Source organism: Lolium rigidum, chromosome 5 (assembly GCF_022539505.1).
Source record: "Lolium rigidum isolate FL_2022 chromosome 5, APGP_CSIRO_Lrig_0.1, whole genome shotgun sequence".
In the NCBI taxonomy this organism is placed as follows: domain Eukaryota; kingdom Viridiplantae; phylum Streptophyta; class Magnoliopsida; order Poales; family Poaceae; genus Lolium; species Lolium rigidum.
Genome location: NC_061512.1, coordinates 155,729,918 through 155,746,962, shown reverse-complemented (window position 1 = coordinate 155,746,962; position 17,045 = coordinate 155,729,918). Strand labels below are relative to the sequence as shown.

Genomic DNA, 17,045 nt, shown 5'->3' with positions numbered 1-17,045 from the left:
CCTCTTTACTTCGAAATATGTGCTATGTGTCACCAAAGTTTTGCCTTGAAATGCGTTGTGGCCTTGTATACAAAAATGGTTATAGTATAGTGTGTGATAATAATTATCATTTCTATGGGTATTACTCGTTGGAAATCCAAAATGAAAAAAAGAGAAGACAAGTGAGAAACCAATACTTGGTTGAATGTCGAGGTAAGAAAAAGGGTAAAAAGGAGAATTGTCTTGCTTATACAACTAAGAGATGCTTCCTTGGTGAAAAAGATATGACATTCATCTAGACACGTGAACGAGTGTTTTGACACGAGATCAAGAAAGAGCCATGACGGTGACTATAGCGGACGGAAACAAGGTCAACAAGGTGGTGGGTGGCGAGAAGAGCAAGACAATCACCTTGAAGAGCTCCGATGGCGATCAATTCGAGATGACCCGCGAGGCGGCGGTGATGTCGCAGTCTCGCAGACCATCCAACACATGATCGAGGACGACTGCGTCCCTCTCCCCAACGTCGGCTCCAAGATCCTGGCCATGGTCGAGTACTGCAACAAGCACATCGCCACAAGCTCCGACAACACCGGTGAGAAGGAGGACCTCAAGAGCTTCGACAAGAGCTTCCATCCTATTCGACATGATCCTCGCTGTCAACTATCTGGACATCAAGGGGCTTCTGGACCTCGATCGGCTACCAGATGGTCGCTGACATGATGAAGGGCAAGTCTGTCAAGGAGATTCGGAAGACCTTTAACATCAAGAACGGTTACACGCTGGAAGAGGAGGAGGAGATCCGAAGGGAGAACCCGTGGGCTTTCGAGTAGATGACCTAGCTAGGACAATGTTTCATTTAAAAAAAAATCTAGCAGATTAATTACTATTTCAACAGTTTCCTTCTTTAATTTAATTCATTTTTGGTTAACATAGTCTACTTTATCATCCACACCGGCGAAAACTATATACTTTTCGGTTTACCTACATTGAGATATTCCAACAAAATTAATTCTGTACTTTTATTTGTTGGTTGAAAATCCCGCTTGATGCAAACAATAGATGATGCAAGTTTAGACGGAAGGCTCGAACCCAGCTTTAAATTAATAAAATCTCAACCGTCAAAGTACAACGCACCAACACACACAAAGAAATCGCGCCCCAACGCAAACACCTAACCAGCTCCAAGAACTAGAACAAGCAACAAACAGCAACACCGATAACGGCAAGAAGCAAGGACACCGACGGTGATCACTCTGGACGGTCCTTGATGCTGGCATGGTGCGTATGAATCCTGCCAATCTCCAGCTCCAAAGTCTCCTAGTCACTGGCTTCCACATCTGCAAGTACATCAACATTTTATACAAGTCATTAGAGCATCTCCAGCCGTCTCCCCGACGAGGCCCCCATGACGGTGTTTTGTCATCCGGATGGACGAAAACGGTCCAATCGCGTCCCGGTTTCTCGTTTTCGTCCGGATTAGGCCTTTCATCCGTCCGGAGTGCCCAGGCCATCCTCGGCCCCCCGGGGAGCACTCGGGGAGTCAGGACGAAACGAAAGCGCGGGAAACGCCGAGGAAACTTCCCGCGTGTCTGGTGGCCCCAACTTGTCGGCGAGAGAGACCGATCGTCGTCCTCATCGCATCGTCTTCCACGCGCTATAAAAGCATGCCGCCGGTCAGTCTTCGCCGGACGCGTAGCTTCCACGCGGCGAGTTAATGCCGTCGCCTCGGTTTCACGCACGCCTACCTCTATTTATCGCCGAACTATCGCGTCTGCCCCGCATTCACCTCGCTCCATGCTCTCACCTTCCCCAAATCTTCCTCGATCTCGAGCGAACTAGCGGCGATCGCCAGGTCGTTGCATCAGCCTCCCCATCGACGCCGCGCTGGAGTGGTCCAGGCGGGACTGAGAGCGCCAGGAGGCGGAGCAGCAGCGGCTTCTGGACCTGGCCGCCGCGCGGCAACTCGCCGGCCGCGCCACCGCACCAGTCGCGGGAAGGAACGCCACGCCCAGGACCGTCGAGCTGATCAAGCTCGAGGAGAGCAGCGACGACGACATCTACCGGCCGACGCCGCCACGCGCCGGCGATGCTGGCCAGGGTACGAGCCGCTGGTACGAGGCGGCGCCGCCCCAGGACGCCGCCAGCTCGAGCGACGACGACGATGGCGCGGACTACACGGCCTTCTACCGCCATTTCGACATGTAGAAGGCCGGTTTTAGTTTTAGTTTAAGTTATCCCATCGCCGAATTCAAATATATGTACGAATTCGGCCTATTTATGTACGAACTCGCCTATATTCGCTTATGTTTGAACGAGTATCGCCTAATTTTGTCTAAATTCACCGTATTTCGTCAAAAACTTTCATCCATCCTGAACTCGCCGCTGGGAAAATGGGCCTGCCCAGGCCAAAAATTACATCCATCCGGCGCTATTTAGCGCCAGATTTCGGCCTGGGGATTCCCGACGGCTGGGGATGCTCTTAGCAAGTTGAGAGGGAAAGATCCCTTCAATCGTAAACTTGTTCCTAATATTCCACAAAGCGTAGCACAAAGCCGTACAATTAATCCAATGTATACCCGCTTAGTTTGACCCACCAAACTGTCGAGCAACCTATAAACGTCCGCAAAATAGGAAGGATTCCAAGAAGAAAAGAGTAACTCCTTAACAACACTCTACATAAATTTGGCTAACATACATAGGACTATGCGAGGTTTCTCATACTCAATACACATGGCACACCGACTGGTCGACAGTCCCTATAGTTCAGGCTGGGCAATCAGCGACAAAGAAAGATGAGCAAGAATTAAAGTTAATTTTTTTGTTTTAAAACAGGAGGAGAGCTTGACCTATATACTGATCCTCGGGAAAAGAAAATCTCGATTCAGCGTAACATGGTACTGCACATCCTGAATGCCCAGAGAGCGTCCCCACTATGATCGATCTCAGGCAACCAAATCCATGCATGGCATAATAATTGCATCAGGTTAAAGATAAGAATACATACAAGATATTTAAAAATCTCTTTTAACCCATGTATCATGTTCGGGAGGAAAAACTGTAACATCTGCCACTTGTGTGCAGAGGTGCAAATTCAAACATGCAGGTGAAAATTCCTGAATGGTGCCACACACATTGAAACTATTTGTGTCCAGTCGTATAGTTGCAACAACAGTTCTGATTAGTGCTAATGCTGTTTAATCACCAGAGACCAAACAGCAAAACATTGGTTGGACTGGGAAACATGAATAAAAAAAAAACGGTGAGCAAATGGAAGTTCACTTGGATGCCAAACGCAAGTTTTAAGAGGGGAGTGTCTAACTGTCATCTAGCTGAAATTGCAATTCGGCATAAGTCAGATTTTGACTTAAGTAGTATTCATTCACTCATCATCCCCGCTTCAATATTCATTCCGATTAGTTCAAAAGTAATAAAAAACAATTTGTTCATTATCATTGAGTCCGGTTTTTTTCTCTGGTTTTGTTAACCTTGAATAACCCCAGCTCCCAATCAGTTCAGTCTTCTTTCACGCCCTTGTAATGAAAACAGGGTGGCTGCATACAGGTATATTTGGGCTTTACAAAAAAGAACAGAAAACATGGACCATGTATATCTTGCATATTCTATCAATTATCCCACACGTCTCTCTTCCTCCACATGCAAAGACGGCAGCAACCACCACACCTGCACATGACACACAGGACAATGAGGGGAAAACGATAGGATCGTAAGAAAATAGAGAGGGTAGAACAAGGAGGTGATGGAGGGCAGCGAGGAAGAAGACATCTGGAGGAAGCTAGAAGTAGGAGATGGGCAAACCTTTGTATCTCATAAAGCATCTGCAGGAAATGTCACCCTACGCCCCTTCCACTATCTCTCTCTCTAGCTTTCTATTGATCAACCAAGTAGATATATAACCTCTTCTCTTGTATGTCCATGCCTATGTTTATTGCAGCAAAAATGGTCAAGTATTAGCAAACAATTAGAAAAAAGGAGAATTGAAGATTTCATTTAGCAAAAAATGATGGTAAGCAACGTGCTAAAAGGGATCTAGATTATCACCAGGCCACTAGAACTGCATGTTGTGATACCGTTTTGCAGTGTCTACTAGTATTATATAACAATTGGAAAAAAATGCAGCACATAGTAGGATCGTTAGTTATAATCCATGATAAATATAGAGCGGTTGCATGTCCACACAAGAGAATGAAATTGGAAATATCTTCTAAATGAGTAGCAGTCTGATGCAATAAGTCATCCTATCAATAAGAAACAACTGTGTTCAGCCTCACACCACAAATCCCTATGTGAGAAACTGTATGTCGTAAGACAAAAGTACTTTGAGACATGCATGTAAATAAGCTAGCAACAACTGAGTTCAATTTAATCGAAATCGATTGGAAGCTGCAACAAACTATATGTTGTCTGACAGTTTCAATTTTATCTGAATTGAATAGAAGCGGCAGCAAAATTATATTGAATTTGCATAGTTCGTGTAGAACATGTGTACAGTATGGATAGCTTGAGAGATTTGTTTGAAGAAAACAGCAACAGCTACTGAATAGAAAGAGAAAGAAGAACCGAAAGCAAGTGACGACATAGTAAAGACAATGAATGAATTACTCAAGAAAGAGAGACATAATAATGATAAGAATGACAACCGATAAGAACTGAAGAAAGAGATGACAGAGAATGAATTACTCAAGAAAGAGTGATAGAAAAATGATATGACTGAGGAAAAACTGAGGAAATGAAACTGAGAAAAAAAAGGACAGAGAATTCAAGCCTGGAATGACTGAAAATTAACTGAAGAAGAAAGAGTGACAAGAAGAAACTGAAGAAATATATAAAGGAAAGAAGAAACTGAAAAAAGAGTGACAAGATAAACTAAGAGAAATGAAATAAAAAGAGAAAAACTAAGGGACAGAGAGCAACTTAGAAAAATGAAGACTGGAAACTAAATGAAGAAAGAGTGACAAGAAAAAAAAAATAGCTGAAGAAAAGGTGACAAGAAAGAAATAAACTGAATAAAGAGAACAAAGCTTAAAAAAATTAAAAGGATAGATTGAGCAAATAAAAATGATAGGATAAGAAATTGTTTTTCTTTGAAGAAACGAGAGAACAACCCCCTGCAGTTGTGTAAAAAAAACTGCAGGTAGAAAATAAGAAAGATTGTTATGTATTGAAAGTGGATGAGTAGAAAATGAAGAGGAACTTACATATTGTTGCTTACGAATGAACAAAGAAAAGAAGGCTGAACCAAAAGCAAAATATGACAGACAAAAAACAAAAATTAAGGAACAAGAAGGAAGACCAATGTACAAGATGAAGTAAACAATCTTTCTTAGAAACTAGGAGACTAAATCCAAAGAAACACGGACTTAAGATTGATGGAACAAAAAGGATTACAAAAAATACATACTTGTGACTTCAATTGTTATCCACTAAAAGACTGAAGTAAAATGAGTATTGGAGTCACAAGAGAGGATGGTAAGTTACTGACCAGCTGAAACAGAGAACACGATTTATGTAAGTTCCTCTTCAACTGAAACACTTTGAAAATCCACAAAAAGCTGCACCGAGGATAGAGAGTAACTGGGTGGTGTCATGTCACCATAGTCTTCGACAACGGAATGGTGATAGAGCAAATAAAACAAAAACTCAGCAAAAAAAAAACTGAAAGAATGAAGAAGGAAAGATCAAGCAAATAAAGAAAATAATATTGACGACGAGAGAAATTAAGAGGCAAAGAGCAACTGAGAAATGACTGCTAATGAGCTCTCTTAGAATAAGGGCTAAAGAAATAAAGATAGTGGACGAAGTCGAATGAGGAAATGAAAATTTAAGACTGAAACTAAAGAAGGCAACCGAAGAAAATGACGCCGGCAGCCGCTCTCTTAGAATGAAAAGCTGAGAAAATAATAACATACAACAGCAACAGCCGCCATCGATCCATCCATAGCGTTCTTGTGGAACCAACCTTGAATTGGCTAGCTCCCCTAGATTGATTTGCTCCAATGCATGACTTGTTCTGAAGTCTGAACACACACACACCAGCTGGAACGGTACTGCTAGTATTGACAAAACTGGCTAGATCTCCCGCAAAAAACAAAACAAAACTTTTAGTAGATTTACTCTAGCCTTTAGGTGTTTACAAAGGAAATTCAATAGAAAACAATACATACTCGTTTAGCTAATGCATTCTCTGTCTATCACGAATAATCAAACTGGAACGGATGCATGCCTCCTTGATCTATATATCCTAGATTAACTTGCAATATCACTAATCTGCTACTGCTACTTAACTTGCTTTTCCCATAACTGATGAGGACAACTACAGATTTTATTCGTAGAGGACGTCGCCAATGAAAAGAAACGGAGGAACAACATAGGGGTGATTGGGGCTATGACTCCACTATCAAATTCGTTGAGCTACATCACAGGCTCCGATAGAAGAAAATCAATAACGCTCTAGATCAAAAGGTTGCCTATCGGGGGACAATACATGTAGTCGCGTTCCCCGTCCCCAAACTAATTAAGAACAAAAAATACACCAGATTCGTGCATACATGTCTACGATGCGAAGGCACAATTAGCGCCCAGAGCAAAAGTAGAAAGGGGAGAACTGGAAGAAGAATTTACCCATCCCGCCGGCGATGCAACCTCGTACCGCATCCTCGAATCAGTGGTCGCTTGCTGGAACCTTTGGCATGGACGGACCCAGCTCCTCGACCCCCACGCAAACCCATGCCTCTCGCGACAAAACACGGGGAGGAGGACGAGCGGACTCCTCTCGGCTCGTCGCTCCGGTGAGCTTCACTTATTCAACCCCCAGCGGGAGAACCCAGACCCTCCGCCGTGCGAGAGCCAGCACCACCCACGACTCCCCCATCCTCTGCAACTCTCTATCCACTGAGAAAAGGGAAAATGAGACCAAGAAAAAAACCAGACCAAATAAAAAAGCGGGATCAAAGAAAACCGGCCAACCAGTGGCGCGGGGATGGCGGCGCAATAAGATTCGCGCCACAGTTCGGAACGTGCGGCAGGCGATCTGACTTGAAGCGAATTGAGATTTCAGCTAGCTGAAAAATAGCAAAAGTGTTTAAGAGTCATGCAAATATTAATTTTTCGTGAGTAATATGAGCAAATGGAAGTTCACTTGGATGCCATTTTTTCCTTTAAGTAAGCCTCGTAATCATCGTGGATTTGGATTCGTAAGCGTAGGTTTAGCATTATTGGCGTAGGAGTTGTTTCGATGCAAATCATGTACACGTGTATCCTGATGCATAGTAATGTATACGTACTCATTTTTGCCTGCCAGGAGATCAATCTGAACCAGGGTACGTAGTATATCGAGTCGGTCTCATCTTTCCTTGCGTGGCGCCGGTCTGGCCCTTCAAATATGGAGGCCCCGAGGTGGTCGATCAAAATATCGCAACGATCGAGATCGAGCGTTCCAATCGAAACCTGACCGATTCTTTCCACATACGAGAGCCCAAGCAAGAGCGCCATGGCTGCGACGACGGCGGACGGGAATAAGGCCGACGAGGCCCTGGGCGGCGAGAAGAGCAAGATGATCACGCTGAAGAGCTCCGACGGTGAGCAATTCGAGACGACCCGCGAGGCGGCGGCGATGTCGCAGACCATCCAGCACCTGATCGAGGACAACTGCATCGACAACGGCGTCCCTCTCCCCAACGTCGACTCTAAAACCCTTGCCATGGTCATGGAGTACTGCAACAAGCACGTCGCCGACAGTGCGGACGAGGAGGGCCTCAAGAGCTTCGACGAGAGCTTCATCAAGGTGGATCAGGACACGCTGTTCGACATCATCCTCGCCGCCAACTATCTGAAAATCAAGGGGCTCCTGGACCTCAGCAGCCAGAGGGTCGCCGACATGATCAAGGGTAAGTCGGTTGAGGAGATTCGGAAGACGCTCAACATCAAGAACGACTACACGCCGGAGGAGGAGGAGAAGAACCGAAGGGAGAACCCGTGGGCGTTTAGCGTTTGAGTAGATGACCTAGCTAGCTCGGGAAAAGAAAACTTTGATTCAGCGTAACATGGTAATGCATATCCTGAATGCCAGAGAGCGTCCCCTCTATAATCGATCTCAGGCAACCAAATCCATGGCCTAATAATTGCATCACTCTAAAGATAAGAATACAGACAATGAGACAAGCTTATTTAAAAATCTTTTTAACCCATGTACTCCACTTGTGTGCAGAGGTGCAAATTCACTACGCTTGTATGCAGAGGTGCAAATTCAAACAGGCAGGTGCAAATTCCTGAATGGTTCCACAAACATGTGATGCGAGCGATGTATTCTCTACTGAATTTCAAAATATTTGGAACACACGTGGTCTATCCTCTGCAAGAACTCAATAGGAAATCATCGATAGGTAGCCATATATCCTTATGCGGTGGGATTTTACATGTTGATAGCACTAACGTTTGAAGGGGTAAATAGCTCCTATGCGACGTCTTTCCGTGAAATTGTCTGAAACGCAATATTGTTCGCAAGAATGGCTTCTGTGTGGCGTTTCCCGCAGCCCAAATTGCTCTCATGCGACATGGGCCTTAATCGTAGTAGAGATCGTTATTCGTTTGGATTATGTGAACTAAGCGGTACCCACACAACTTATCCACCTTAGCGCTTACTGATACGTCTCTAACGTATCTATAATTTCTGATGTTCCATGCTTGTTTTATGACAATACCAACATGTTTTGTTCACACTTTATATCATTTTTATGCGTTTTTCGGAACTAACCTATTGACGAGATGCCGAAAGGCCAGTTGTTGTTTTCTGCTGTTTTTGGTTTCAGAAATCCTAGTAAAGAAATATTTTCGGAATCGGACGAAATCAAGACCGAAGGCCTTATAATTCCCGGAAGCTTCCGGAGCACCGGAGAAGAGTCAGAGGGGTGCCAGGGGGGCCCCACACCACAGGGCGGCGCGGCCCAAGGGGGGGGGCGCGCCCCCCTATGGTGGCACCACCCTGTGGCCCCTCCGACTACGATTCTCGGCCTATAAGATCGTCTCTGACCTAAAAACATCGAAAAAAAAGACGGAAACAGAGAAAACCATCCAGAGCCGCCGCCATCGCGAAAGTCCAATTCGGGGGACAGAACTCTCTGTTCCGGCACCCTGCCGGACGGGGAATTGCCCCGGAGCCATCTCCACCGCCGTCTCCACCGCCATCTTCACCGCCATCGCTGCCTCCATGATGAGGAGGGAGTAATCTACCCCGAGGCTGAGGGCTCCGCTGTAGCTATGTGGTTCATCTCTCTCTTTATGTGATCTAGTTGAATATCATCTATGTGCTACTCTAGTGATGTTATCAAAGTAGTTTTATTCCTCCCGCACGGTGTAATGGTGACAGTGTGTGCATCCGTGTTAGTACTTGGCGTAGGCTATGATTGTAATCTCTTGTAGATTATGAAGTTAACTATTGCTATGATAGTATCGATGTGATCTATGCCTCCTTCATGGTATGATGGTGACAATGTGCATGCTATGTTAGTTCTTGGTGTAATTGTGTTGATCTATCTTGCACTCTAAGGTTATTTAAACATGAATATCGAATACTGTGGAGCTTGTTAACTCCGGCATTGAGGGTTCGTGTAATCCTACACGATTAGTGGTGTTCATCATCCAACAAGAGGGTGTAGAGTGGGTCTATTATGTGATCATTGTTGAGAGTGTCCACTAGTGAAAGCAGGATCCCTGGGCCTTGCTTCCAAGCATCGAATCTCTGTTTGTTTACTGTTTTGTTACATGTTTGTTCGCTGCCATATTTTATTCAGATTGCTATTACCACTCATACTCATCCATATTACTTGCATCTCACTATCTCTTCGCCGAACTAGTGCACCTATACATCTGATAAGTGTATTAGGTGTGTTGGGGACACAAGAGACTTCTTGCTTTGTGGTTGCGGGGTTGCACTGAGAGGGATATCTTTGACCTCTTCCTCCCCGAGTTCGATAAACCTTGGGTGATCCACTTAAGGGAAACTTGCTGCTGTTCTACAAACCTCTGCTCTTGGAGGCCCAACACTTGTCTACAAGAATAGAAGCTCCCGTAGACATCAAGCACTTTTAACGCGCCGTTGCCGGGAGGTAAGGTAAAAGGTATTCACATCCTCCGACTACTAAGCTATTTCCTAGCACTTGTTGCCGGTGTGTGAGTGCTCGAAGCTATTTCCTTTAGATCCTGCAATTGCATCTTTTTGTTTCTTGTTTTTATTTTCACTAGTTAGGCATAATGGAAAACAACAAAAAAATTGGTGAGCTTTTTAATCTTTTTCCTGATTTAGAATTGTTTGATGCGCAAATTAAAAAAACCTATGGAACCTTATTTGCATGCTAGTTGCGATGTTATTAGTATGAATGCAATTACTGCTAATGCTATGGAGAAGTCTAAGCTTGGGGAAGCTAGTTTTTGTGATATTTTTAGCTTCCCATCTTTAGGAGAGAAAATTTGCTCTGATAATACTTTATCTCCCATATGCGATAACTCTAATGATGCTTGTGATATTTTAAATGCACCTACTGAAAGTATTCCATATAAAATACCTATGAAAATTATTGAACGTGTTATGGATAACCGCTATGAAGGGGATGGAGCTGTGCATCCTGGAGATCATTTACTTGTTTTTGCATGAATTATGCGGGTTATTCAAGTGTGCAGGTATCTCTATAGATGAAGTGAAGAAGAAATTATTCTCTATGTCGTTGTCTGGTAAAGCGGCGCATTGGCATAAACTGCTGAAGGAGGAGCATTCTCTTGATTGGAAGGATATTTTGCCTCTATTTTATTCTAAATTCTATCCTCCAAGCGAAATTCACAAAGACCGAAACCGAATATATAATTTCTGGCCTCATGATGGAGAGAGTATTGCCCAAGCATGGGAGAGATTGAAGTCTTTAATGCTCAAATGCCCCAATCATGAGCTTCCAGGTAATATCATCATTGATAATTTCTATGCAAGACTTTCTTTTCAAGATAAGACCTTGTCTGGATACTACTTGTTACTGGATCATTCACGCGCAACAAAGAAGAGTTTAAAAGGGACCTTCTTGATCGGATTAAGGAGAACGGCGAAGATTGGGAGAACGACAAAGGTAAAGAGTCAGGTATAAATTATGATTATGAATGCATTGAAACATTTATGGATACCGATAAATTTCAAAATATGAGTGCTACTTATGGTCTTGACTCTCAAGTTGCTGCAAATCTTTATAAAGCCTTTGCTTCTCATTTTGAATTGCCTAAAAAGAATTTTGATAAGTATCATGAACCTTTTAAAGAGGCTTGCATGAAGAATGAAATTGTTGTTAATTATTGCAATAAGCATGCTCAAGCTCCTAAGAATGCTATTTCTTATAAGCATGTTAATTTTTGTGGAATACATAGACCTTGTGGAATTAATCAAATCAAAGATGAATATTGTATCCATCACGCTAATGAAAAAACTAGAAAGTGGTTTAGGGCTCTAGATGATCTTGGTAAAAAAGTTTGTGCCCTCTATCCTTTTATTTGTGAAGTTTGCCATGAAGTGGGTCATTTTAATTTTCAATGCTCCTCCAATGATAATTTGAACCCAATGAGTGCTGCAAATTTGTATTGTGATGATGAAATTACTCCTAATCAGCATGATGAACTTACTTTATTTTTGGGGTGTGAGGAACTGTCAAGAAAAATCTCTTTGTTGCATATGAGTGATCTTGATATTGATGATGTCCTGCATGGGTGTTTTTCTTATTGCATTGATAATAGCCATACAAATACTTACATACAAAATATTTTAGAAGATGACACCTTGCGAAAATATGATAGGACCGCTGTGTGTTTTCAACTAATTAATGAAAAGGAGGGATCCTCCCAAGTTTCTTCTATTGTTTCTGAAAGTAAATCAGGTTATGCGGACAAGCCACCCTTCAAGCGTCTTCCTCCTAAAGAAGGGAACGAGGAGAAGGAAGAGAAGAAGAAGAAGAAGAAGAAGGGAACGAAGAAGAAGAAGAAGGAGAATAAAAAGAAAGAGGTAACGGCGTATCCCCGCGTGAATGAGATAGCGCTAGGTAATCGTAAGTATGTTGCTCCTAATGATTATTGTGATAATGAATCTGAATACGATGATCTTCCTATGCCCTTTACATACATTAGCGATCATGATTTGAATGAGCACACTACTTTTGATATTACAAATCTCCGGGAAACTAATTCTGAAAATGATGATAATAATTGCCATAGTGTCAGTGCTATCCATGCTTCCTCCCATAATTATATAGAAAGCTCTAAGCTTGGGGAAGAGGTGTTTGAAAATCCTTTTGCTACTGATCATTATGTGTTTGATACATCTCCTTCTAATAACAATGATGGTATGGACACAGATAAACCAACTATGAAAGATAACTATTCTATTTCTTATGATGACACTGTGCCTCCGCCCTTTGATGATTATTATAAAGAATGCTATGATATAGGTTATAACTATCCTTATGAAACTTGTCATAGTCATGATTGTGGATTACCAAAAACAATTCCCTTAATATGCAACTTGTTTACCATGTTCAAATTCTTGATAATAATCTTGCTCCAATTACTATTAATGAGAATAACTTTTCTTATGCCAAATTTAATGATACTTCTATGCATATGAACCATGATAAGAATGTTTTAAGTGATGGGTATATTGTGGATTTCATCAATGATGCTACTGAAAGTTATTATGAGAGAGGCAAATATGGTTATATGCATTTCAATAATATTAAGTTTCCCCTCTTTATGTTGAGAATCTTGAAGTTACTCGTGTTTTATCCTCTTATGCTTGTCACTTTGTTCTTCATGAATTCATTTGTGTACAAGATTCCTTTGCATAGGAAGCATGTTAGGCTTAAATGTGTTTTGAATTTGCCTCTTGAAGCTCTCTTTTGCTTCAAATACTATTTCTTGCGAGTGCATCATCAAAACTGCTGAGCCCATCTTAATGGCTATAAAGAAAGAACTTCTTGGGAGATAACCCATGTGTTATTTTGCTACAGTACTTTGTTTTATATTTGTGTCTTGGAAGTTGTTTACTACTGTAGCAACCTCTCCTTATCTTAGTTTTGTGTTTTGTTGTGCCAAGTAAAGTCGTTGATAGAAAGGTTGATACTAGATTTGGATTACTGCGCAGAAACAGATTTCTTTGCTGTCACGAATCTGGGTCTAATTCTCTGTAGGTAACTCAGAAAATTAAGCCAATTTACGTGATTGATCCTCAGATATGTACGCAACTTTCATTAAATTTGGGAATTTTCATTTGAGCAAGTCTGGTGCCCTAATAAAATCCATCTTTACGGACTGTTCTGTTTTGACAGATTCTGCCTTTTATTTCGCATTGCCTCTTTTGCTATGTTGGATGAATTTCTTTGATCCATTAATGTCCAGTAGCTTTATGCAATGTCCAGAAGTGTTAAAAATGATTGTGTCACCTCTGAACATGTGAATTTTTGATTATGCACTAACCCTCTAATGAGTTTGCTTTGAGTTTGGTGTGGAGGAAGTTTTCAAGGGTCAAGAGAGGAGGATGATATACTATGATCAAGGAGAGTGAAAGCTCTAAGCTTGGGGATGCCCCGGTGGTTCACCCCTGCATATTTGAAGAAGACTCAAGCGTCTAAGCTTGGGGATGCCAAAGGCATCCCCTTCTTCGTCAACAAATTATCAGGTTCCTTCTCTTGAAACTATATTTTTATTCGGCCACATCTTATGTACTTTACTTGGAGCGTCTGTATGTTTCTTGTTTTTGTTTTTGTTTGAATAAATGCTTGTGTGGGAGAGAGACACGCTCCGCTGGTTCGTATGAACACATGTGTTCTTAGCTTTTAATTTTCATGGCGAAGGATGAAACTGCTTCGTTAATTGTTATATGGTTGGAAACGGAAAATGCTACATGTAGTAATTGGTATGATGTCTTGAATAACTTGATACTTGGCAATTTTTGTGCTCTTGTTTAAGCTCTTGCATCATATACTTTGCACCTATTAGTGAAGAAATACATAGAGCTTGTTAAAATTTGGTTTGCATGAGTGGTTTCTCTAGAGTCTAGATATTTTCTAGTGAGGTGTTTGAACAACAGGGAAGACAATGTATAGTCCTATAATGCTTGTAATATGTCTTTTATGTGAGTTTTGCTGTACCGTTCATCCTTGTGTTTGTTTCAAATAACCTTGCTAGCCTAAACCCTGTATCGAGAGGGAATACTTCTCATGCATCCAAAATCCTTGAGCCAACCACTATGCCATTTGTGTCCACCATACCTACCTACTACATGGTATTTCTCCGCCATTCCAAAGTAAATTGCTTGAGTGCTACCTTTAAAATTCCATCATTCACCTTTGCAATATATAGCTCATGGGACAAATAGCTTAAAAACTATTGTGGTATTGAATATGTACTTATGCACTTTATCTCTTATTAAGTTGCTTGTTGTGCGATAACCACGTTTACGGGGACGCCATCAACTATTCTTTGTTGAATATCATGTGAGTTGCTATGCATGTCCGTCTTGTACGAAGTAAGAGAGATCTACCACCTTAATGGTTGGAGCATGCATATTGTTAGAGAAGAACATTGGGCCGCTAACTAAAGCCATGAATCATGGTGGAAGTTTCGAGTTTTGGACATATATCCTCAATCTCATATGAGAACACTAATTGTTGCCACATGCTTATGCATTAAAGAGGAGTCCATTATCTGTTGTCCATGTTGTCCCGGTATGGATGTCTAAGTTGAGAATAATCAAAAGCGAGAAATCCAAAATGCGAGCTTTCTCCTTAGACCTTTGTACGGGCGGCATGGAGGTACCCCTTTGTGACACTTGGTTAAAACATGTGTATTGCGATGATCCGGTAGTCCAAGCTAATTAGGACAAGGTGCGGGCACTATTAGTATACTATGCATGAGGCTTGCAACTTGTAAGATATAATTTACATGATACATGTGCTTTATTACTACCGTTGACAAAATTGTTTCATGTTTTCAAAATAAAAGCTCTAGCACAAATATAGCAATCGATGCTTTCCTCTTTGAAGGACCATTCTTTTACCTTTTATGTTGAGTCAGTTCACCTATCTCTCTCCACCTCAAGAAGCAAACACTTGTGTTAAGCTGTGCATTGATTCTTACATAATTGCTTATTGCACTTGTTATATTGCTTTGCATTGACAACTATCCATGAGATATACATGTTACAAGTTGAAAGCAAGCTTGCTGAAACATTATCTTCCATTGTGTTGCTTCAATGTCTTTACTTTGAATTTATTGCTTTATGAGTAACTCTTATGCAAGACTTATTGATGCTTGTCTTGAATGTACTATTCATGAAAAGTCTTTGCTATATGATTCAATTGTTTACTCATTGCATTAATATCGTTTTGAATCGCTGCATTCATCTCATATGCTTTACAATAGTATGATTAAGATTATGTTGGTAGCATGTCACCTCAGAAATTATCTTTTATCGTTTACCTACTCGAGGACGAGTAGGAACTAAGCTTGGGGATGCTGATACGTCTCTAACGTATCTATAATTTCTGATGTTCCATGCTTGTTTTATGACAATACCAACATGTTTTGTTCACACTTTATATCATTTTTATGCGTTTTTCGGAACTAACCTATTGACGAGATGCCGAAAAGCCAGTTGCTGTTTTCTGCTGTTTTTGGTTTCAGAAATCCTAGTAAAGAAATATTTTCGAAATCGGACGAAATCAAGACCGAAGGCCTTATAATTCCCGGAAGCTTCCGGAGCACCGGAGAAGAGTCAGAGGGGTGCCAGGGGGCCCCACACCACAGGGCGGCGTGGCCCAAGGGGGGGCGCGCCCCCCTATGGTGGCACCACCCCGTGGCCCCTCCGACTCTGATTCTCGGCCTATAAGATCGTCTCTGACCTAAAAACATCGAAAAAAAAGACGGAAACAGAGAAAACCATCCAGAGCCGCCGCCATCGTGAAAGTCCAATTCGGGGGACAGAATTCTCTGTTCCGGCACCCTGCCGGACGGGGAATTGCCCCCGGAGCCATCTCCACCGCCGTCTCCACCGCCATCTTCACCGCCATCGCTGCCTCCATGATGAGGAGGGAGTAATCCACCCCCGAGGCTGAGGGCTCCGCTGTAGCTATGTGGTTCATCTCTCTCTTTATGTGATCTAGTTGAATATCATCTATGTGCTACTCTAGTGATGTTATCAAAGTAGTTTTATTCCTCCTGCACGGTGTAATGGTGACAGTGTGTGCATCCGTGTTAGTACTTGGCGTAGGCTATGATTGTAATCTCTTGTAGATTATGAAGTTAACTATTGCTATGATAGTATCGATGTGATCTATGCCTCCTTCATGGTATGATGGTGACGAGTGTGCATGCTATGTTAGTTCTTGGTGTAATTGTGTTGATCTATCTTGCACTCTAAGGTTATTTAAACATGAATATCGAATACTGTGGAGCTTGTTAACTCCGGCATTGAGGGTTCGTGTAATCCTACACAGTTAGTGGTGTTCCACATCCAACAAGAGGGTGTAGAGTGGTTCTATTATGTGATCATTGTTGAGAGTGTCCACTAGTGAAAGCAGGATCCCTGGGCCTTGCTTCCAAGCATCGAATCTCTGTTTGTTTACTTGTTTTGTTACATGTTTGCTCGCTGCCATATTTTATTCAGATTGCTATTACCACTCATACTCATCCATATTACTTGCATCTCACTATCTCTTCGCCGAACTAGTGCACCTATACATCTGATAAGTGTATTAGGTGTGTTGGGGACACAAGAGACTTCTTGCTTTGTGGTTGCAGGGTTGCCTGAGAGGGATATCTTTGACCTCTTCCTCCACGAGTTCGATAAACCTTGGGTGATCCACTTAAGGGAAACTTGCTGTTGTTCTACAAACCTCTGCTCTTGGAGGCCCAACACTGTCTACAAGAATAGAAGCTCCCGTAGACATCACTTACCCTTACTATGTCCAGTCAGCATGAGACCCACCTACTGCGGGACCCACAACTTGCCGGTTCGTACAAGATGG

General features: G+C 42.2%; 1 protein-coding gene, 1 long non-coding RNA gene and 1 pseudogene across 2 annotated transcripts; 2 read left to right on the top strand and 1 right to left on the bottom strand.

The window, feature by feature from the left end:
* Positions 1–319: 319 nt before the first annotated feature.
* LOC124656563 lies at positions 320–812 on the top strand (annotated as a pseudogene).
* Positions 813–3,410: 2,598 nt separating this feature from the next.
* On the bottom strand, positions 3,411–6,882 carry LOC124655513. Its single transcript, XR_006988718.1, has 3 exons — positions 6,622–6,882; positions 3,799–3,919; positions 3,411–3,663 (listed from the first exon to the last, which is right to left on the bottom strand). It is a non-coding gene; the product is annotated as an uncharacterized LOC124655513 (long non-coding RNA).
* Positions 6,883–7,489: 607 nt separating this feature from the next.
* On the top strand, positions 7,490–7,993 carry LOC124656837 (SKP1-like protein 1). Its single transcript, XM_047195507.1, has one exon. The coding sequence runs from the start codon at positions 7,490–7,492 to the stop codon at positions 7,991–7,993; it is 504 nt and encodes a 167-aa protein (XP_047051463.1).
* Positions 7,994–17,045: the final 9,052 nt, after the last annotated feature.

Coding starts and splice junctions, on each gene's coding strand:
- LOC124656837 (XM_047195507.1), top strand. CDS start 7,490: ATGGCTGCGACGACGGCGGACGGGAATAAGGCCGACGAGGCCCTGGGC.